General features: G+C 40.4%; 1 protein-coding gene across 1 annotated transcript in view; it reads left to right on the forward strand.

The window, feature by feature from the left end:
* Window positions 1–18111, forward strand: part of PREX2 (phosphatidylinositol-3,4,5-trisphosphate dependent Rac exchange factor 2) — a 689594-nt gene extending 671483 nt beyond the window's left edge. Inside the window, exon 40 of the mRNA XM_053715101.1 lies at window positions 17640–18111. Coding sequence (XP_053571076.1) covers window positions 17640–17685 — 46 coding nt within the window. The 3' untranslated portion in view covers window positions 17686–18111. The remainder of the gene's footprint in view (window positions 1–17639) is intronic.
* Window positions 18112–24912: the final 6801 nt, after the last annotated feature.

Genomic DNA, 24912 nt, shown 5'->3' on the forward strand with positions numbered 1-24912 from the left:
TGACATCCACGGACACATCGTCATCATCAACCGCTTCACTTGTATCTGACAACTCAATAAAGGAAGCAGCTGCGGGTACAACATCATCATCATCACACCGTACGTCCATGTCTGTAATGCTGCCTGACTGAGACATATCACTGTTATCTACATCCTCTGTCAATGATGGTTGCACATCACTCATTTCTTCAAACTGATGTGTAAATAACTCCTCTGACAGATCAAGTGAAGTGGCTGTGGTGTCAGTGTTGGTGGTGGCAGCAGGCAGGCGAGTGGTAACTTGAGAGGTGCCCAAAGCTAAGCTGGAGGAGGATGGTGCGTCAAGGTTCTGAGCGGAAGCTGTAGAAGATTGGGTGTCCTGTGTTAGCTTGTCAACTATGTCCTCAGAACTTTTTGAGTTCATGGTACGTGGCCTCTGAACACTGGGCATTATTCTAGGGCCAAAGGGAATCACAACACCACGACCACAATGGCACCTGCGGGGTGGCCTGCCTCTGCCTGTCACTACTATTAATCAAGATATGAGTGGTGGCACTGGGCAAGTGGGCACAGTATACGCTGTGAGCCTGACACAAAAAAGCAGACTGATGTTTAACAGTCCAAAAAGTTTTTTTTTTTTTTAAATGTACACTTACACTACTATTAAACAAGATATGAGTGGTGGCACTGGGCAAGTGGGCACAGTATACGCTGTGAGGCTGACACAAAAAAGCAGACTGATGTTTCACAGTCCAAAAAGTTTTTTTTTTTTTAAATGTACACTTACACTACTATTAAACAAGATATGAGTGGTGCCACTGGGCAAGTGGGCACAGTATATGCTGTGAGCCTGACACAAAAAAGCAGACTGATGTTTCACAGTCCAAAAAGTTTTTTTTTTTTTTAAATGTACACTTACACTACTACAGGGAGTGCAGAATTATTAGGCAAATGAGTATTTTGACCACATCATCCTCTTTATGCATGTTGTCTTACTCCAAGCTGTATAGGCTCGAAAGCCTACTACCAATTAAGCATATTAGGTGATGTGCATCTCTGTAATGAGAAGGGGTGTGGTCTAATGACATCAACACCCTATATCAGGTGTGCATAATTATTAGGCAACTTCCTTTCCTTTGGCAAAATGGGTCAAAAGAAGGACTTGACAGGCTCAGAAAAGTCAAAAATAGTGAGATATCTTGCAGAGGGATGCAGCACTCTTAAAATTGCAAAGCTTCTGAAGCGTGATCATCGAACAATCAAGTGTTTCATTCAAAATAGTCAACAGGGTCGCAAGAAGCGTGTGGAAAAACCAAGGCGCAAAATAACTGCCCATGAACTGAGAAAAGTCAAGCGTGCAGCTGCCAAGATGCCACTTGCCACCAGTTTGGCCATATTTCAGAGCTGCAACATCACTGGAGTGCCCAAAAGCACAAGGTGTGCAATACTCAGAGACATGGCCAAGGTAAGAAAGGCTGAAAGACGACCACCACTGAACAAGACACACAAACTGAAACGTCAAGACTGGGCCAAGAAATATCTCGACTGATTTTTCTAAGGTTTTATGGACTGATGAAATGAGAGTGAGTCTTGATGGGCCAGATGGATGGGCCCGTGGCTGGATTGGTAAAGGGCAGAGAGCTCCAGTCCGACTCAGATGCCAGCAAGGTGGAGGTGGAGTACTGGTTTGGGCTGGTATCATCAAAGATGAGCTTGTGGGGCCTTTTCGGGTTGAGGATGGAGTCAAGCTCAACAACCCAGTCCTACTGCCAGTTTCTGGAAGACACCTTCTTCAAGCAGTGGTACAGGAAGAAGTCTGCATCCTTCAAGAAAAACATGATTTTCATGCAGGACAATGCTCCTTCACACGCGTCCAAGTACTCCACAGCGTGGCTGGCAAGAAAGGGTAAAAAAGAAGAAAATCTAATGACATGGCCTCCTTGTTCACCTGATCTGAACCCCATTGAGAACCTGTGGTCCATCATCAAATGTGAGATTTACAAGGAGGGAAAACAGTACACCTCTCTGAACAGTGTCTGGGAGGCTGTTGTTGCTGCTGCACGCAATGTTGATGGTGAACAGATCAAAACACTGACAGAATCCATGGATGGCAGGCTTTTGAGTGTCCTTGCAAAGAAAGGTGGCTATATTGGTCACTGATTTGTTTTTTTTTTGTTTTTGAATGTCAGAAATGTATATTTGTGAATGTTGAGATGTTATATTGGTTTCACTGGTAAAAATAAATAATTGAAATGGGTATATATTTGTTTTTGTTAAGTTGCCTAATAATTATGCACAGTAATAGTCACCTGCACACACAGATATACCAATAAATTAGCTAAAACTAAAAACAAACTAAAAACTACTTCCAAAAATATTCAGCTTTAATATTAATGAGTTTTTTGGGTTCATTGAGAACATGGTTGTTGTTCAATAATAAAATTAATCCTCAAAAATACAACTTGCCTAATAATTCTGCACTCCCTGTATTAAACAAGATATGAGTTGTGGCACTGGGCAAGTGGGCACAGTATATGCTGTGAGCCTGACACAAAAAAGCAGACTGATGTTTCACAGTCCAAATATTTTTTTTTTTTTAAATGTACACTTACACTACTATTAAACAAGATATGAGTGGTGCCACTGGGCAATTGGGCACAGTATATGCTGTGAGCCTGACACAAAAAAGCAGACTGATGTTTCACAGTCCAAATATATATATTTTTTTTTTAAATGTACACTCACACTACTATTAAACAAGATATGAGTGGTGCCACTGGGCAAGTGGGCACAGTATATGCTGTGAGCCTGACACAAAAAAGCAGACTGATGTTTCACAGTCCAAATATTTTTTGTTTTTTTAAATGTACACTTACACTACTATTAAACAAGATATGAGTGGTGGCACTGGGCAAGTGGGCATAGTATACGCTGTGAGCCTGACACAAAAAAGCAGACTGATGTTTCACAGTCAAAAAAGTTTTTTTTTTAAATGTACACTTACACTACTATTAAACAAGATATGGGTGGTGGCACTGGGCAAGTGGGCACAGTATACTCTGTGAGCCTGACACAAAAAAGCAGACTGATGTTTCACAGACCAAAAAGTTTTAGTTTTTTTAAAATGTACACTTACACTACTATTAAACAAGATATGAGTGGTGCCACTGGGCAAGAGGGCACAGTATATGCTGTGAGCCTGACACAAAAAAGCAGACTGATGTTTCACAGTCAAAAAAGTTTTTTTTCTTTTAAATGTACACTTACACTACTATTAAACAAGATATGAGTAGTGGCACTGGGCAAGTGGGCACAGTATACGCTGTGAGCCTGACACAAAAAAGCAGACTGATGTTTCACAGTCCAAAAAGTTTTTTTTTTTAAATGTACACTTACACTACTATTAAACAAGATATGAGTGGTGGCACTGGGCAAGTGGGCATAGTATACGCTGTGAGCCTGACACAAAAAAGCAGACTGATGTTTCACAGTCAAAAAAGGTTTTTTTTTTAAATGTACACTTACACTACTATTAAACAAGATATGAGTGGTGCCACTGGGCAAGTGGGCACAGTATATGCTGTGAACCTGACACAAAAAGCAGACTGATGTTTCACAGTCAAAAGTTTTTTTTTTTTTAAATGTACACTTACACTACTATTAAACAAGATATGAGTGGTGCCACTGGGCAAGTGGGCACAGTATATGCTGTGAGCCTGACACAAAAAAGCAGACTGATGTTTCACAGTCCAAAATGATTTTTTTTTTAAATGTACACTTACACTAATATTAAACAAGATATGAGTGGTGCCACTGGGAAAGTGGGCACAGTATATGCTGTGAGCCTGACACAAAAAAGCAGACTGATGTTTCACAGTCAAAAAAGTTTTTTTTTTTTAAAATGTACACTACTATTAAACAAGATATGAGTGGTGGCACTGGGTAAGTGGGCACAGTATACGCTGTGAGCCTGACACACACGCTGGCAGGCAGGCAACTGCAATTAGATTACACAAGCAGACTGATGTTTCACAGTCAAAAAAGTTTTTTTTTTTTTAAATTTACACTACTGTTACACCAGATATGAGTGGTGGCACTGGGCAAGTGGGCACAGTATATGATGGGAGCCTGACACACACGCTGGCAGGCAGGCAACTGCAATTAGATTACACAAGCAGACTGATGTTTCACAGTCAAAAAAGTTTTTTTTTTTAAATTTACACTACTGTTACACCAGATATGAGTGGTGGCACTGGGCAAGTGGGCACAGTATACGCTGTGAGTCTGACGCACACGCTGGCAGGCAGGCAACTACAATTAGATTACACAGGGAAAAAAAAGCAGCCCTAAAAAGGGCTTTTTGGGGTGCTGTCCTTACAGCAGAGATCAGATGAGTCATTCAGGACTGTAGTAGACACTGAATACACTAGCCTAGCTATAGATTTCCCTACTAAATCAGCAGCAGCTACACTGTCCCTCCTCTCACTAACAATGCAGCTTCCGAATGAATCTAAAATGGATGCTGTCCAGGAGGTAGGAGGGTCTGGGAGGGAGGGTCTGCTGCTGATTGGCTGGAATGTGCCTGCTGACTGTGAGGTACAGGGTCAAAGTATTACTCAATGATGATGAATAGGGGGCGGATCGAACATCGCATATGTTCGCCCGCCACGGCGAACGCGAACATGCTATGTTCGCCGGGAACTATTCACCGGTGAACTATTTGCGACATCACTAACTGCAACACACAAAACTGGAGTGAACAGATGATCACACCTTACAGCTTGCAATATTCAAGCAATTGGTGTAGGAGAGGCACACCTTATAAAGGTGGATACAGACTGAGGAGGAGTTATGTTTAAAGGTACAGATAATATATATGACACCCAGACACCACTCTTTACCAGCTTCAGAATCTCATCAATTCCTTTATTAGGAACCATAAATGCCCTAGAGTAGCCACACACACCTTATACCGAACCAAATCTAATGGTGGCTTAGGCGTTCCAAACCTCACACTTTACCGCTATGCAACCTTTATGTCCAGAATAGTAGACTGGTGCAAACATGCCAGCCATAAAGAATGGGTACTCCTTGAACACAAAACTCTCCAAATATGAACAACTAGGAGGACAATGCTGGCTCCCAGGCATACGTGAACGGATATACCCCAATTTTCCCTCCGTCACACGCAAAACATTTAAGAATTGGGATAAAATTAAAAAAAAAATCAAAACAATCATAACATCACATTCCCCCTTGACACCTTTATTGAATAATCCCAAGGCCCCCTTTCATTCTAAATGTATTGACTTAACCAACCATACACTACACTGAGTTATTCCTTGCTACTTACTTTTTACAAAACGGCAAACTCAAAACTAAAGAAGAACTTGTAGAACTTTTAGGTCCTGCACTTGGTTCGTATACCTACAGCTTTCGCACTACTTCTCAACAAAGGAAGATAAACATAACACACTTGGACCCTTAACACCATTCCAGACAATGTGCTTCATGCCTTTCCCACACTCAGGAATTCTCTCTTTATCATACAAACTGCTCCTCTCAAATCAAGCCGAAAAACCTTCCTCATACATCGTGAGATGGGAAACAGAACTAGATGTTCACCAACATTGCACACAATATATAAACAGATGAGTTTTTCTTCTTCATCCATATCTATTTCTGAAATTAATACAAAATTACTATGCAGATGGCCCTATACCCCAGATAAGCTGGGAAAGATGATACCTGACTACAATAATGACTGCTGGTGAGGTTGCAAGCACAGAGGCACATTTACACACATATGGTGGTCATGCCCCATAGCACAACAATACTGGTTAAACATTTGAAAAGAAGTAGAAATAGTCAAAAATACCCCCTTCCCTTCAAACCATGGACATTCCTATTTAACTATTTCCCCCCTCTAAAATACATACTTCGACTCCGTCTGCTAACCAGCATGATAAACACGGCCAAACGCTTTATTCCATATAACTGGAAGAAACTTACCCTACCACCATAGAATTAGAACAATATCACTATTCAAAATTAAAGAAACTAGATGACTATTCATCCCTTCGTCTAATTTGGGATGAATATATCTATTCCCTGCCCCCTCTAGACAACTTGGGATAAACAAAGAAACAAAATGACCTATTCAATGGATATATCCAAGACATACACAGGTTAGTAAAGCCCTAGCTCTCTCACCTCTTGAAGCCTCTTCAAAGACTTTTGATTATCAACTATCAATTTAAACCATTGTACTGTTTTAGAATGTATCATTAAGCTGCACATTATTCGGATATGTTATTGCACAGATTATTTATTTATTTGTTCTTATAAAGTAATATAAGATTATAGAGCAACACTTATTGAATTGATAATGAATGTACCCAAATGGACCTTGAAGTAACATTCTGAGACTTTCAAACTAGGCTCCAGGTATCCCAAACCACTAACTGAACCATTTGGACATTATTGAATATCCACCTCTATTTATAATTAATGTTAAAGATTGTTTTGTTACAATATTCTGTAATGTATATTTACTTTATTACTTTCATGCCATAAAAAACTTTATTCAACAGGTAAGAAACATTTTTGCAGATGGGAAAGGGTTAAAAATTTCAGATTTACTCTATTTAGGAGATAAAGGATTTCAGAAGCTTAAACTATTAAATAACTGTAACCAGCAATTTCATTGTTAGCTGACTGATTCCTGTGAGCCAACAAGTATGTAAGCTTCACTCTTTTCTTCGCCAGTGCTGACCACATAAAAATACATATTTTTGTTGCTGCTGTCTTGTAGCAGCAGCACTATCTACTAGTTTAACTTTATTACTGTTTAATTTGCTGTTCATCTGCAGCTCTGCTCTCTTGAAGAAATTCCCATTAGAAAATAAAAGGTTAAATGAATTTCCATTAAAGAATGAGTAAATTTGGCCGAACCGAATGACCCCAGGAACTGACCTTTGACAAAATTAAAGAGATTTTTTTCCATGACAAAGGATTTCTCCGAAACAATTTTTAGCCTGTGCACATGTCTGTTATTTATCCCTTCAAGTGCACCTCTTATTATTTGAAATCTAAATGAAAAGTAAAAGTGACAAATGTGTGTTTTTTTCTGATGAAGTTTATGTTTCTCCAACATTGGTGTGTCCGGTCCACGGCGTCATCGTTACTTGTGGGAATATCTCTTCCCCAACAGGAAATGGCAAAGAGTCCCAGCAAAGCTGGCCATATAGTCCCTCCTAGGCTCCGCTCACCCCAGTCATTCTCTTTGCCGATGCACAGGCAACATCTCCACGGAGATGGTTAAGAGTATGTGGTGTTTAGTTGTAGTTTTTTATTCTACTATCAAGAGTTTGTTATTTTAAAATAGTGCTGGTATGTACTATTTACTCTGAAACAGAAAGAGATGAAGAATTCTGTTTGTGAGAGGAAGATGATTTTAGCAGACAGTAACTAAAATCCTTTGCTGTTTCCACATAGGACTGTTGAGATGAAGTAACTTTAGTTGGGGGAAACAGTTAGCAGACTTTTCTGCTTAAGGTATGACTAGCCATATTTCTAACAAGACTGTGTAATGCTGGAAGGCTGTCATTTCCCCTCATGGGGACCGGTAAGCCATTTTCTTAGTCTCAAGCAGAATAAAGGGCTTAATATGGGCTATAAAACTGGTAGACACTTTTATGGGCAAAATCGATTGCTTTATTTGGGAATTTTATACATGTTTATGCTGGTATTTCACATTTATAAACTTGGGGAACGTTTTTTAACGTCAGGCACTATGTTAGACACCTTTTCCAGTCAGGAAGGGCCTTCCCAGTTGTAGGCTGAACCTCATTTTCGCGCCATTACTGCGCAGTTGTTTTTGAGAGCAAGACATGCAGATGCATGTGTGAGGACCTGAAAATAGTTGGAAAAGTTCCTAGAAGGCGTCATTTGGTATCGTGTTCCCCTATGGGTTTGGTAGAGTCGCAGCAAAGGCTGTAGCTGGGACTGTACAGGGGTTAAAACTGTAACCGGCTCCGGTTTAGTTATTTTAAGGGTTAAAGCCCTGAAAGTTGGTGTGCAATACTTTTAATGCTTTAAGACACTGTGGTGAAATTTTGGACAATTCCTTCATATTTTTTCACATATTCAGTAATAAAGTGTGCTCTGTTTAAAATTTAAAGAGACAGTAACGGTTTTGATTTAAAACGTTTTTTGTGTTTTACTGACAAGTTTAAGCCTGTTTAACATGTCTGTGCCTTCAGATAAGCTATGTTCTATATGTATGAAAGTCAATGTGTCTCCCCCTTCTAAATTATGTGATAATTGTGCTAAAGCGTCCAAACAAAGTAAGGACAGTACTGTCACAGATAATGAAGTTGCCCAAGATGATTCATCAGATGAAGGGAGTAGACAGTTCTACATCATCTCCTTCTGTGTCTACACCAGTTTTGCCCACGCAGGAGGCCCCTAGTACTTCTAGCGCGCCAATGCTTATTACCATGCAACAATTGACGGCTATAATGGATAACTCCATAGCAAATATTTTATCCAAAATGCCTGCATATCAGAGAAAGCGCGATTGCTCTGTTTTAAACACTGAAGAGCAGGAGGGCGCTGATGATAATTGTTCTGTCATACCCTCACACCAATCTGAAGGGGCCATGAGGGAGGTTTTGTCAGATGGGGAAATTTCAGATTCAGGAAAAATTTCCCAACAGGTTGAACCTGATGTTGTGACATTTAAATTTAAATTAGAACATCTCCGCGCACTGCTTAAGGAGGTGTTATCTACTCTGGATGAGTGTGACAACCTGGTCATTCCAGAAAAATTATGCAAGATGGACAAGTTCCTAGAGGTTCCGGTGCACCCCAACGCTTTTCCTATACCCAAGCGGGTGGCGGACATAGTGAATAAGGAATGGGAGAAGCCCGGCATACCTTTTGTTCCCCCTCCTATATTTAAGAAATTATTTCCTATGGTCGACCCCAGAAAGGACTTATGGCAGACAGTCCCTAAGGTCGAGGGGGCAGTTTCTACTCTAAACAAGCGCACTACTATTCCTATCGAGGATCATTGTGCTTTCAAAGATCCTATGGATAAAAAATTGGAGGGTTTGCTTAAAAAGATTTTTATACAGCAAGGTTACCTTCTTCAACCCATTTCGTGCATTGTTCCTGTCAATACAGCAGCGTGGTTCTGGTTCGAGGAACTAGAAAAGTCGCTCAGTAGAGAGACTCCATATGAGGAGGTTATGGACAGAGTTCACGCACTTAAGTTGGCTAACTCTTTTATTTTAGATGCCGCTTTGCAAATAGCTAGATTAGCGGCGAAAAATTCAGGGTTTGCAATTGTGGCGCGCAGAGCGCTTTGGCTAAAGTCTTGGTCAGCGGATGTATCATCCAAGACAAAATTGCTTAATATCCCCTTCAAGGGTAAAACTCTCTTTGGGCCAGAATTGAAAGAGATTATCTCAGACATCACCACGCCCTCCCACAAGATAGGCCTTTCAAAGCCAAGAATAAGTCTAATTTTCATTCCTTTCGTAATTTCAGGAACGGACCGGGCTCTAATTCTGCATCCTCTAAACAAGAGGGTAATACCTCACAGACCAAACCAGCCTGGAAACCGATGCAAGGCTGGAACAAGGGTAAGCAGGCCAAGAAGCCTGCCGCTGCTAACAAAACAGCATGAAGGAGTAGCCCCCGATCCGGGACCGGATCTAGTGGGGGGCAGACTCTCTCTCTTTGCTCAGGCTTGGGCAAGAGATGTTCAAGATCCCTGGATGCTAGAAATAGTTTCTCAGGGTTATCTTCTGGAATTCAAGGAACTACCCCCAAGGGGAAGGTTCCACATGTCTCACTTATCCTCAAACCAAATAAAGAGACAGGCATTCTTACATTGTGTAGAAGACCTGTTAAAGATGGGAGTGATACACCCAGTTCCAACGGCGGAACAAGGAATGGGATTTTACTCAAATCTGTTTGTGGTTCCCAAAAAAGAGGGAACTTTCAGACCAATCCTGGATCTAAAGATCCTAAACAAATTTCTCAGAGTACCATCGTTCAAGATGGAAACCATTCGAACGATTCTACCCACAATTCAGGAAGGTCAATTTATGACTACCGTGGATCTAAAGGATGCGTATCTACATATCCCTATCCACAAAGAACATCATCAGTTCCTAAGGTTCGCCTTTCTGGACAAACATTACCAGTTTGTGGCCCTCCTATTCGGGTTAGCCACTGCTCCAAGGATTTTCACAAAGGTACTCGGATCCCTTCTAGCGGTTCTAAGACCAAGGGGCATTGCAGTAGTACCGTACTTGGATGACATTCTAGTACAAGCATCGTCTCTTTCAAAGGCAAAGGCTCACTCAGACATCGTTCTGGCCTTTCTCAGATCTCACGGATGGAAGGTGAACATAGAAAAAAGTTCCCTGTGTCCGTCGACAAGAGTTCCCTTCTTGGGAACAATAATAGATTCCTTAGAAATGAGGATTTTCTTGACAGATGTCAGAAAGTCAAAACTTCTAAATGCTTGTCAAGTTCTTCATTCTATTCCTCGTCCTTCCGTAGCTCAGTGCATGGAAGTAGTAGGATTGATGGTTGCAGCAATGGACATAGTTCCTTTTGCGCGAATTCATCTAAGACCATTACAACTGTGCATGCTGAAACAGTGGAATGGAGACTATACAGACTTGTCTCCAGTGATTCAAGTAGATCAGAAGACCAGAGACTCACTCCGTTGGTGGCTAACCCAGGATCACCTATCCCAGGGAATGAGCTTCCGCAGTCCAGAGTGGGTCATCGTCACGACCGATGCCAGCCTAGTGGGCTGGGGCGAGGTCTGGGAATCCCTGAAAGCTCAGGCACTGTAGTCTCGGGAAGAGTCTCTTCTCCCGATAAACATTCTGGAACTAAGAGCGCTATTCAATGCTCTCAAGGCTTGGCCTCAGCTAGCAAAGGCCAGATTCATAAGATTCCAATCAGACAACATGACGACTGTTGCGTATCTCAATCATCAGGGGGGAACAAGGAGTTCCCTGGCAATGAAAGAAGTGACCAAAATAATACAATGGGCGGAGAATCACTCCTGCCACCTATCTGCGATCCACATTCCAGGTGTGGAAAACTGGGAAGTGGATTATTTGAGTCGTCAAGCATTCCATCCGGGGGAGTGGGAACTCCACCCGGAGATCTTTGCCCAGTTGACGCAACTATGGGGCATTCCAGATATGGATCTGATGGCGTCCCATCAGAACTTCAAGGTTCCTTGCTACAGGTCCAGATCCAGGGATCCCAAGGCGACTCTAGTGGATGCACTAGTAGCGCCTTGGACCTTCAACCTAGCTTATGTGTTTCCACCGTTTCCTCTCATTCCCAGGCTGGTAGCCAGGATCAAACAGGAGAGGGCCTCAGTGATCTTGATAGCTCCTGCGTGGCCACGCAGGACTTGGTATGCAGACCTGGTGAATATGTCATCAGTTCCACCATGGAAGCTACCTTTGAGACAGGACCTTCTTGTTCAGGGTCCATTCGAACATCCAAATCTGGTCTCCCTCCAGCTGACGGCTTGGAGATTGAACGCTTGATTCTATCAAAGCATGGGTTTTCAGATTCCGTGATAGATACTCTGGTTCAAGTCAGAAAACCGGTAACTAGAAAGATTTACCATAAAATATGGAAAAGATATATCTGCTGGTGTGAATCCAAGGGATTCCCATGGAATAAGATAAAGATTCCTAGGATTCTTTCCTTTCTACAAGAAGGTTTGGATAAAGGATTATCTGCAAGTTCTCTAAAGGGACAGATTTCTGCTTTATCTGTCCTACTACACAAACGACTGGCAGTTGTGCCAGATGTTCAAGCATTTGTTCAGGCTTTGGTTCGGATCAAGCCTGTTTACAGACCTTTGACTCTTCCCTGGAGTTTAAATCTAGTTCTTTCAGTTCTTCAAGGGGTTCCGTTTGAACCTTTACATTCTGTAGATATTAAGTTGTTATCTTGGAAAGTTTTGTTTTTGGTTGCTATTTCTTCTGCTAGAAGAGTTTCTGAGTTATCTGCTCTACAATGTACTCCACCCTATCTGGTGTTCCATTCAGATAAGGTTGTTTTGCGTACTAAGCCTGGTTTTCTACCAAAGGTTGTTTCCAACAAAAATATTAATCAGGAGATAGTTGTACCTTCTTTGTGTCCGAATCCAGTTTCAAAGAAGGAACGTTTGCTACACAATTTAGATGTAGTCCATGCTCTAAAATTCTACTTAGAAGCTACAAAAGACTTCAGACAAACTTCTTCTCTGTTTGTCGTCTATTCTGGTAAAAGGAGAGGTCAAAAAGCAACTTCTACCTCTCTTTCTTTTTGGCTTAAAAGCATCATCCGATTGGCTTATGAGACTGCCGGACGGCAGCCTCCTGAAAGAATCACAGCTCACTCCACTAGGGCTGTAGCTTCCACATGGGCCTTCAAGAACGAGGCTTCTGTTGATCAGATATGTAAGGCAGCGACTTGGTCTTCACTGCACACTTTTGCCAAATTTTACAAATTTGATACTTTTGCTTCTTCGGAGGCTATTTTTGGGAGAAAGGTTTTGCAAGCCGTGGTGCCTTCCGTTTAGGTGACCTGATTTGCTCCCTCCCTTCATCCGTGTCCTAAAGCTTTGGTATTGGTTCCCACAAGTAAGGATGACGCCGTGGACCGGACACACCAATGTTGGAGAAAACAGAATTTATGCTTACCTGATAAATTACTTTCTCCAACGGTGTGTCCGGTCCACGGCCCGCCCTGGTTTTTTAATCAGGTCCGATGAATTATTTTCTCTAACTACAGTCACCACAACACCCTATGGTTTCTCCTATTTTTTCCTCCTGTCCATCGGTCGAATGACTGGGGTGGGCGGAGCCTAGGAGGGACTATATGGCCAGCTTTGCTGGGACTCTTTGCCATTTCCTGTTGGGGAAGAGATATTCCCACAAGTAAGGATGACGCCGTGGACCGGACACACCGTTGGAGAAAGTAATTTATCAGGTAAGCATAAATTCTGTTTTCCTGTTCTTAAATGAGTTTTAATGAAACAAGCCTAACAAGAAATGTTAAACCCTCTATTGATTATCATTATCCATGAATTGCTATTTAGTTTTGTATGTAAGCAATTTGCTTTTTATACGTACAATAAAAAGTGCAAACAAATGACTCAAAGTCAGCAGGAAACAGCCCCAAATGTAAAAGTATAGGAGGCTGGCAGCAGCAGAGAGTGATGTGCTTATTTTGCTTTCTACATCATTATTAGAGCGTTATCTGGAGCAACTTGGGAATACATTCACTCAAAGGTATTTTTGAAGTTCTTGTAAAGGGTCACAATTGATGTCTAAGATTAAATAAAAAAAGGAAAAGTAGCTTTAGAGTGGACGAAGCAATTACAGCTTTGGAAATGTCTTTCATTATTTTCATTTCTTGTACTGCAAGACAAGCCTTCTTGATATCTATTGAGCATTAATTCAATGCTCTACAGATATGTTGTACAGCGATGAATCTATCTATGCTGATTGCAAAAAAAAAAAGATGAAAAAAAGAAAATGAAGCATAGCACAGCTTGAGAAACCCTTGACAAGATAGTCCAAAACAGGAGGACGACTGATGCAAGAAATTTACATTTAAATGGTAGCAATAAGTTTGTCACATAAAAAAAATTGTGCATCATTACATTTTAGCAACAACAAGATTTTTGTAGTCACTCTATAAATCATATAAAATTTATACAAAGGCATCAACTTACTTGCATTCGACGGCACCAATACGCTCGCCTAAGATCGCCTAACATCGCGGCCACAGACCTGAATACGCTCTCCAAAGTTGCCAAAAAAGCTGTCAAAAAGCCGCACACCAAGTACGGGGCGATGAGCAGTAGACTGTTGTTAACTAACAGTCATTCATTTTCGCTGCTCTTTCACAGCTTTATTGGTATACTGTCACTAAACACCCACACTATACTATACTGTTTACCCCCTATACCACCGCCCCCGGAGCCCGCCGCAACTCTAATAAATGTATTAACCCCTAAACCGCCACTCACGGACCCCGCCACAACTAAATAAAGTGTTTAAACCCTAAACCCCCACTCCCGGAGCCCACCGCCACCTACATTATACTTATTTACCCCTAATCTGCCGCCCCCTACACTGCCACCACCTACATTATACTTATTGACCCCTAATCTGCCACCCCCTACACCTACATTATACTTATTAACCCCTAATCTGCCGCCCCCTACACCGCCGCCACCTACATTATACTTATTAACCCCTAATCTGCCGCCCCTACACCACCGCCACCTACATTATACTTATTAACCCCTAATCTGCCGCCCCCTACACCGCCACCACCTACATTATACTTATTAACTCCTATTTTGCCACCCCCTACACCGCCGCCACCTACATTATATTTATTAACCCATAATCTGCCCCCCCTACACCGCCGCCACTATATTTAATTTATTAACCCCTAAACCTAAGTCTAACCCTAACCCTAACACCCCCTAACTTAAATATAATTTAAATAAATCTAAATAAATATTCCTACCATTAAATAAATTATTACTATTTAAAACTAAATACTAACCTATAAAATAAACCCTAAGATAGCTACAATATAACTAATAGTTACATTGTATCTAGTTTAGGGTTTATTTTTATTTTACAGGCAAGTTTGTATTTATTTTAACTAGATAGAATAGTTATTAAATAGTTCTTAACTATGTAATATCTTCCTAGTTAAAATAAATACAAAATTACCTGTAAAATAAAACCTAACCTAAGTTTACAAAAAAAACACTAAATTACAGAAAATAATAAACAAATTACAAGATTTTTAAACTAATTACACCTAATCTAATCCCCCTAACAAAATAAAAAAGCACCCCCAAAAAATAAAAAAAAGCCCTACCCTACACTAAATTACAAATAGCCCTTAAAAGGGCCTTTTGAGGTGCATTGCCCCAAAGTAATCAGCTCTTTTACCTGTAAAAAAAAAAATACAAATCCCCCCCAACATTAAAACCCACCACCCACACAACCAACCCAACTCCAAAACCCAACCAATACCCCCTTAAAAAAACTTAACACTAACCCCTTGAAGATCACCTTACTGGGAGAAGTCTTCACCCAACCGGGCCGAAATCCTCAACGAATCCGGCAGAAGTGGTCTTCCAGACAGGCAGATGTGGTCCTCCAGATGGGCAGAAGTCTTCATCCAGACGGCATCTTCTATCTTCATCCATCCGGCGCGGAGCGGCTCCATCAGCCAATAGAATGCGAGCTCAATCCTATTGGCTGATTGGATCAGCCAATAGGATTGAACTTTTATCCTATTGGCTGATTGCATCAGCCAATAGGATTTTTTCTACCTTAATTCCGTCACTTAAAGGTACCTTCATTCAACAAGAAGACGTCGGCCGAAGAGGATGCTCCGAGTCGGATGTCTTGAAGATGGAGCCGCTCCGCACCAGATGGATGAAGATAGAAGATGCCGTCTGGATGAAGACTTCTGCCCATCTGGAGGACCACTTCTGCCTGTCTGGAGGAGCACTTCTGCCGGATTCGTTGAGGACTTTGGCCCGGTTGGGTGAAGACTTCTCCCGGTAAGGTGATCTTCAAGGGGTTAGTGTTAGGCTTTTTTAAGGGGGTATTTGGTGGGTTTTAGAGTAGGGTTGGTTGTGTGGGTGGTGGGTTTTAATGTTGGGGGGGGGGATTTGTAATTTTTTTTTATAGGTAAGAGAGCTGATTACTTTGGGGCAATTCCCCGCAAAGGGCCCTTTTAAGGGCTATTTGTAATTTAGTGTAGGGTAGGGTTTTTTTTTTATTTTGGGGGGCTTTTTTTATTTTGTTAGGGGGATTAGATTAGGTGTAATTAGTTTAAAAATCTTGTAATTTGTTTATTATTTTATGTAATTTTGTGTTTTGTTTTTTTTGTACTTTAGATAATTTTATTTAATTGTATTTAATTGTATTTAATGTAGGGAATTAATTTTATTATAGTGTAGTGTTAGGTGTTAGTGTAATATAGGTTAGGTTTTATTTTACAGGTATATTTGTATTTATTTTAGCTAGGTAGTTATTAAATAGTTAATAACTATTTAGTAACTATTCTACCTAGTTAAAATAAATACAAACTTCCCTGTAAAATAAAAATAAATCCTAAGCTAGCTACAATGTAACTATTAGTTATATTGTAGCTAGCTTAGGGTTTATTTTACAGGTAAGTATTTAGTTTTAAAAAGGAATAATTTATTTAATGATAGGAATATTTATTTAGATTTATTTAAATTATATTTAAGTTAGGGGGTGTTAGGGTTAGGGTTAGACTTAGGTTTAGGGGTTAATAAATTTAATATAGTGGCGGCGGTGTAGGGGGTGGCAGATTATGGGTTAATAAGTATAATGTAGGTGGCGGCGGTGTAGGGGGGCAGATTAGGGGTTAATAACTTTATGTAGGTGGCAGCAGTGTCAGGGTGGCAGATTAGGCGTTAATAAGTATAATGTAGGTGGTTTCAGTGTAGGGGGCGGCATATTAGGGGTGCTTAGACTCGGGGTACATGTTAGGGTGTTAGGTGTAAACATTACCATAGGAATCAATGGGATATCGAGCAGCAGCGAACATGAGCTTTCGCTGCTTTCAGACTCCCATTGATTACTATGGTATTCGTCGCCTCCAGGGCAGCGGATTGCAAACCAGGTACGCTGGGCCGGAATAGTACCGAGCATACCTATTAGGAATTTGTTAACTAGCAAAAGTAGTCAGATAGTGCCGAATTTGCATTCGGAACATCTGTAATGATGTAAGCATCGATCTGTGTCGGACTGAGACCAGCAGATCGTATGTTACGTCACAAAATTCTACTTTTGCCGGTCTGTAGGGTTTGATAACTAAGGGGAATCAGGCTCGCCACAAATACGCTGCGGAATTCCAGCATATTTGCGGTTGACGGCTTGATAAGTAGAAGCCAAAGCCTGAGGAAACAGCCAAGAGAGCTTAGAAATGCGTTGCACTACTGTTTTTTTAATATACATAGGGTACATGTTGTGCTGAGAAGCCTGAGGAAACAGCCAAGAGAGCTGAGAAATGCGTTGCACTACTGTTTTTTTAATATACATAGGGTACATGTTGTGCTGAGAAGCCTGAGGAAACAGCCAGGAGAGCTGAGAAACGCGTTGCACTACTGTTTTTTTAACATACACAGGGTAAATGTTTTTTTAAACAAATTTGTAAAATAAAATCTTATTTTTTGAGATTTTTGGAAGTCTGAGCTTTAATTATCCAGCTCACAGCAATAGGAGCAGTCAAGAGGATTTCCCCTGCTCTTTGGATCAGTGAGCTGGGACACTGAGAGTTCCCAGTATGCCCCACTAAGCACAATTGGGTGCTGCCACATTTGTGAGGATGGTTTTATAAGTATATACCAATCTCACATATCATCAGTGTTACACTAGGAGGCGCCCTTGTTCGTGATTCCTTTTCACAGAAGTCTACTGACATAAATTCATGTAAATCAAGAAAATTCTAGAACTGTGCACATTGTTAAAGCTAAAAAAAAATTCTACGGGTATTTTTCATGTTAAGGATTTGTAGAATAATATGTTTTTCTCTTTTGTTTCCACCAGATTATACAAACTATGTCAGCCACCACCAGCTGATGGAGAACCATGAATACATGTGCCAGAGAAGCAGGGAATTTCCTCCAGAATGTTGAAGAATAAGATTCAGTATACTGATATATATAATCTCATGAACACAAAAGGAATAATGACAAAATGTTATTTTTTTATCATAATCTGTACAGAATTTTGTAAGAAAATGGCAAGTATAGATTTATACACTGGAATTAGAAATAAATAAATAAGCACTTAACATTGGAAATATGCAATGACACCCAAGAGTATAACACATAATCAGAAGTAAAGTATCATACACTAAAGCAGAAAAATCTTTATTGCATTTTTCTATTTTTTATATAACCTTAAAAAAATAATACTGTTAGTTGATTTTCCTTGGAATGGAGTATGTATATATATATATATATATATATATAGTTTCTCACAAAAGTGAGTACACCCCTCACATTTTTGTAAATATTGTATTATATCTTTTCATGTGACAACACTGAAGAAATGACACTTTGCCACAATATAAAGTAGTGATTGTATAGCCTGTATAACAGTATAAATTTGCTGTCCCCTCAAAATAAATCAACACACAGCCATTAATGTCTAAACTGTTGGCAACAAAAGTGAGTACACCCCTAAGTAGAAATGTCCAAATTGGTCTTAAAGTGTCAATATTTTATGTGGCCACCCTTATTTTCCAGCACTGACTTAAAGGGACAGTCAACCATCGAATTGTTATTGTTTTAAAAGATAGATATTCCCTTTATTACTCATTCCCCAGTTTTGCATAACCAACACAGTTATATTAATGTACTTTTTACCTTTGTGATTACCTTGTATCTAGGAACCTTATTCCAGCCCCCTGATCACATGACTGTAACTGTTTATTATCTATTGTCTCAAATTTAGCATTGTATTGTGCTAAATCTTAAATAACCCCCTGTGCCTGAACACAGTGTTATCTATATAGCCCACGTGTACTTTCTGTCTCTTTGTGTTGAAAAGAGATTTAAAAAGCATGTGATAAGAGGCAGCCCTCAAAGGCTTAGAAATTAGCATATGAGCCTACCTATGTTTAGTTTAAACTAAGAATACCAAGAGAAAAAAATCAAATTTGATGATAAAAGTAAATTGGAAAGTCAATTAAAATTAAAAGTCCTATCTGAATAATGAAAGTTTAATTTATACTTGACTGTCCCTTTAACCCTCTTGGGCATGGAGTTCACCAGAGCTACACAGGTTGTCACTGGAGTCATCTTCCATTCCTCCATGACAACATCACAGAGCCCATGACAACATCACAGAGCTGGTGGATGTTAGATACCTTGTGCTCCCCCACCTTCAGATTTAGGATGCCCCAATATGGTTCAGGTCTGGAGACATGCTTGGCCAGTCCATTACCTTTACCCTCAGCTTCTTTAGCAAGGTAGTGGTCGTCTTGAAGGTGTGTTTGGGATCGTTATCATGTTGGAATACTGCCCTGTGGCCCAGTCTTCAAAGGGAGGGGATCATGCTCTGCTTCAGTATGTCACAGTACAGGTTGGCATTCATGGTTCCCTCAATGAACTGTAGCTCCCCAGTGCCGGCAGCACTCATGCAGGCCCAGACCATGACACTCCCACCACCATGCTTGACTGTAGGCAAAACACATTTGTCTTTGTACTCCTCACCATCTGAAGCAAATAAGTTTATCTTGGTCTCATCGGACCATAGGACATGGTTCCAGTAATCTATGTCCTTAGTCTGCTTGTCTTCAGCAAACTGTTTGCAGACTTTCTTGTGCATCATCTTTAGAAGAGGCTTCCATCTGGGACGACAGACATACAGACCAATTTGATGCAGTGTGCGGCATATGGTCTGGGCCCTGACAGGCTGACCCCCCCACCCCTTCAACCTCTGCAGCAATGCTGGCAGCACTCATACGTATTTTTCCCAAAGACAATCTCTGCATATGACGCTGAGCACGTGCACTCATCTGCTTTGGTCGACCATGGCGAGGCCTGTTCTGAGTGGAACCTGACCTGTGAAACCGCTTTATGGTCTCAGCTCAGTTTCAGGGTCTTGGCAATCTTCTTATAGCCTAGGCCATCTTTATGTAGAGCAACAATTCTATTTTTTTCAGATCCTCAGAGAGTTCTATGCCATGAGGTGTCATGTTGAACTTCTAGTGACCAGTATGAGAGAGTGTGAGAGTGATAACACCAAATTTAACACATTTAACACACCTGCTCCCCATTCACAACTGAGACATTGTAACACTATCGAGTCACATGACACCGGGGAGGGAAATTGGGAATGAAATTTGGACATTTCCACTTAAGGGTATACTCACTTTTGTTGCCAACGATGTAGACATTATGGGCTGTGTGTTGATTTATTTTGAGGGGATAGCAAATTTACACTGTTATACAGTCTATACACTCACTACTTTACATTGTAGCAAAGTGTCATTTCTTCAGTGTTGTCACATGAAAAGTTATAATAAAATATTTACAAAAATGTGAGGGGTGTACTCACATTTGTGAAAAAAATTTATATATATATATATATATATATATATATATATATATATATATATATCCAAAAAAGCATGCTTTATTGTGCACAAATCATACAATCATATCTGTGAGGTTTCAGGGACCTCACCCCTTCATCATACTAAGTGACTTAGTCTGATGAAGGGGTGAGATCCCCGAAAACGTGATTGTATGATTTATATATATAGCCTAATATATAAATTAGTCATAGCAGGTGTGCAATGAATTAAAGCAAGAAGAGCAACAGTCCAAAAAATAAATTTACATTAAAAAAATAGAGAAAATTTATATAATCAATCAGACAAAATCAGAGAAAATGTGGGGATCATTATGTGGTGATATTTAAAATGACTTGCTACTAACTATATATTCAGAAATCTAAGTCACATTTGAGACATACAAGATATAAGGTAAATAGTGTTGTATATAGGAAAGTGAGGTTATGAATGTAATGTTATGAAATGAAAAAAGGAAAACATTTGTAAAAGTTACCCAACTCTTGTATACTTTTGTAACTTTATAATTGTAGTGAAATGTATAGATCTAACTTTATCAAACTCTTTTTCAGTAAAATATATTTTGTATTCAAGAAGATTGTTTATCAAATAATCCTATATACGGGAGTTCTAGAAATGTTTTTAATCATGTTTTATTTTATTATTCATGTTTTCAAAATATTCTAACATGTAAATATATGTCCATGTATATAGAGAATAAACAAAGGAAATGTATCAATATAGTCATTATGTCTAAGTATTTTGATTTTGTGAAAAAGCTTGACTTTGGAAAGTGTGAAGAGATCATTGCAAATCCAGTGACACCACAATGGCTTTTGTTGGGTTTGTAAAGAGTAAAGCCCTGCACAATTGTATCCAAAATATAATCTACTATTTCAAGTCAATGGTAAAAAAAAGATTCACTAGAAAATGTCAGCACTAAACATCAATGTAATGTTTCGGGGTGTTAACCCCTTCATCAGACACCAACAAAAATAACAACCATATTCTTGCCCCCACCATGCCTTATAAACCTTTACAAGTTCTCCAGAACCGAGCCCCAATCAGAGGTGCCACTCCCACCGGCTGACATCATCAGAAGGTGACCCAGTAACCGGACTCCCTAGTGTCAATTAAACAATATAACATATGTGAACTAACAATGTTTTTAAGTTCTCTAAGCATCATACAACCAAAACAGGCATGGAACAAACATGAAACAAACTGAGGATAGCCCCACATCGGATTGTTACCAGATCAGGGTGATTGATTCTACCTGCCAAGACAGCATAATATAGCTGACAGACTGGTTGTCATGGCAACCCTCATATAAACAACCCCCATGGTCACAGGATAATAAGCATGGGGTAGTGGCTGGAACATACAAATATAGTTAAAGCTACAAAAGCAGGAAACAAAACACAACAATACAAATATAGCAATAAAATAATAAAAATCACAAACAGAACGAGGCTCTAAAATCATAACAGAAGGTTAATGAGAGTACAGAAATATTGTCCTAAGCATAGCAGCACTTAAAAATACAGTCAAAATTCATACAAAATGACCATCAAAATGCACACAAAATCCACAAGTGGGCTAACCTGCAGAATACCGATGCAGACATAGAGACATCATGTCAAACCCTATGCCCATAAACCAACTGACCACTAGCATAAGGTTACACAAATAGAGGAAAAAACAAAAGCATGAGCAAAAACTAACAATACAAATACCAAAATAAAGCAAAAGACAAAAAATTAATAAAAATAAATAAATAAATATACACATAAAAATCAACCACAGCAGCAGGAGGCCCTATATAGTGGAGTATCCACTCACGGGCACAATTCAAAATATGTCCTCACAGGAAGCAATGCCAATCCAGGTGTGAATTCATTCAATTCGTGGCCATAGTACCCAACCTGTACGTACACCTGGCTTCCTTCGGAAGCAGAACCTTACCCCTATCCCCCCCTTGTGGTAGGGGCGAGACATGGTCAATTATGGTATATTTAAGGTTAACCACTGTATGTCCTTTCTGGACAAAATGTCTGGCTACCGGTTGGTCTGAGGTCCCTTTCTGTATTGCCAATCTTATGGCCGAGCTATGATTGGTCATTCTAGTCCTCAAATCATCTGTGGTTTTACCTACGCAGAAGAGGCCACATGGACAATGTAGGAGATAAACCACATGTGTGGTAGTGCAGGTAAGTCTGTACTTGTGTTTGTACCTCATTTTCTTAGTTGGATGTGTGAAATATTGGCCCGTCTGCAGTGGTGCATCCAAGGCACCTAAAGCAGCCAGGTTTGGTAGTGTCCAGCCAGGACTTCTTCTGGTAGCTGGACCTAGGATCCGTTTTCACTAACATATCACAATACCCTCTTTGCCAGAACCTGATATACATCTCATCCATTTGGGCTGCAGCGTTGTCCTCATCAGAGTTGTTGCGATACACCCTCTTGAATTGAGACTTGGGTAATGACCTTTTGGGGTCCATTTATCATTGTGCGGACGGACATGATCCGCTATAGCAAACCATGTCCGCCGCACATCGATAAATGCCAACAGCATACGCTGTCGGCATTTATCATTGCACCAGCAGTTCTTGTGAACTGCTGGTGCAATGCCACCCCCTGCAGATTCGTGGCCAATCGGCCTCCAGCAGGGGGTGTCAATCAACCCGATCATATTGGATTGGGATGATTTTCGGCGATGTCTGCCCGCTGCCTCAGAGCAGGCGGACAGGTTATGGAGCAGCGGTCTTTAGCCCGCTGCTTCATAAATTGTGTTTCTGGTGAGCCTGAAGGCTTGCCATAAACACGGGGCATCAAGCTCAATTCGGAGGTTGATAAAATAGATCCCTTTGAGTGCCCACTGGTGTACAAACAGTGTGGAATTGAGTCTACCTCCCTCTTTGTATAGGAAGAGGTCCAAAAATGTATTTTTAATTTGTCAGCTTCCATTTTAAACTTTAGTGCTTGGTTTGCAAGATTTAAATTACTGAACCATTCATCCAAAGACTCCATGTACCCTCTCCAGACCAATATAAGGTCGTCAATGTAGTGTTTAAAGAATATCACATGCTGGTCCCTAAAGAGACTGTCATCACTGGTCTCAAACTCGGCCATGTATAGATTTGCATACGATGGGGCCACATTGGACCCCATAGCCATCCCAGTCTTCTGTAGGTAGAACAGTTGCATAAACCTGAAGTAATTCATTGTCAGGCAAAATTCAAGTAGGTGGGTCAGAATCTCTGGTGGAGGTCCTATGTAGGGGTATTTGAATAGTTGTCTTCTGATAGCTTGTACTCCTTCGCTGTGGGGGATCGCAGTATACAAACTTGTCATGTCCAACGTAACAAGCAAATCCTCCTCCTCAAGTGGTGGAAGTTCCCCCATCATGTTGAGTAGTGATGGTGAATCCAACAGGAATGAGTCCATATTCCTTATCAGGGGTTGAAGTATAGCATCCAGGTAGTTGGCTATAAGCTTTAACAAAGACCCTATCGCCAACACAATAGGTCTACCTGGGGGAGAGTTGAGTCTCTTATGCACTTTAGGTAAAGTGTAAAACACTGGGGTCCTCGGGTACTCTGTTCTCAAGTACTCCCAAGTCTTTTTATCCAGATATCCCCCTCATATACCTCCTGCAGGTATACATTAGTTTGACCCTTGAAGCTCCTTACGGGGTCAGCTGCCAGGCATATGTATGTATTATTGTCACTCAGTTGTACCATGATTTCCAATCTGTAATCATCATAGTCCTGTAGGACTATTGCACCACCTTTGTCCGCCTGGCGGATCACGATTGATACCTTCTCTGAAAGTGACCTTAGTGCTGCCCGCTCCTCACGGGGCAAGTTGTTATGTGAGCAACCGCTGTTCTTTTTAATGTCCATTTCCATCCCAGAGTGAACCAGTCTAGCAAATGTTTTAATGCTAGCATTCTGACTAGTCGGATCAAACCTAGAGACAGTTCTTAAAGTTTTCTCTCCATCTTGTTGTATAGGGAAAAATTCCCTCAGCCTCAAGTTCCTTTGGAATTTTTGCAGATTTACATATAGATCGAATTGGTCAGTTTTTTGCGTCAGAATAAAGGATAGACCTTTATTCAAAATATCCTTTTCCATGGTGGACAATGCATAAGAACTAGAAGGTTGATAACTATGTCCTCTTTAGTTACCTCGGGGAGCATGTTTTGTTTGCTTTGTAGCCCCCACGTCTGGGGTGATGTCTTGAGGGGGAGATAGGGGTAAGGTCCTGCTTCAGAAGGAAGCCAGATAGACGTACAGGTTGGGAACTATGGCCCCGAATGGCATGAATTCACACCTGGATTGGCATTGCTTCCTGTGAGGACATATTTTAAATTGTGCCCGTGAGTGGATACTCCACTATATAGGGCCTCCTGCTGCTGTGGTTGATGTGGGATTTTTATGTGTGTATTTATTTATTTTTATGAATTTTTTGTCTATTTTGCTATTTGTATTGTTAGTTTTTGCTCATGCTTTTGTTTTTGTTTTCCCCTTTTTTCCTCTCTTTGTGTAACCTTATGCTAGTGGTCAGTTGGTTTATGGGCATAGGGTTTGGCATGATGCCCATGCATCTGTATTCTGCAGGTTAGCCCACTTATTTTGTGTGCATTTTTGATGGTCATTTTGTATGAATTTTGACTGTATTTTTAAGTGCTGCTATGCTTAGGACAATATTTCTGTACTCTCATTAGCCTTCTGT

The sequence above is a fragment of the Bombina bombina genome, chromosome 5 (genome assembly GCF_027579735.1).
Source record: "Bombina bombina isolate aBomBom1 chromosome 5, aBomBom1.pri, whole genome shotgun sequence".
Classification (NCBI taxonomy): domain Eukaryota; kingdom Metazoa; phylum Chordata; class Amphibia; order Anura; family Bombinatoridae; genus Bombina; species Bombina bombina.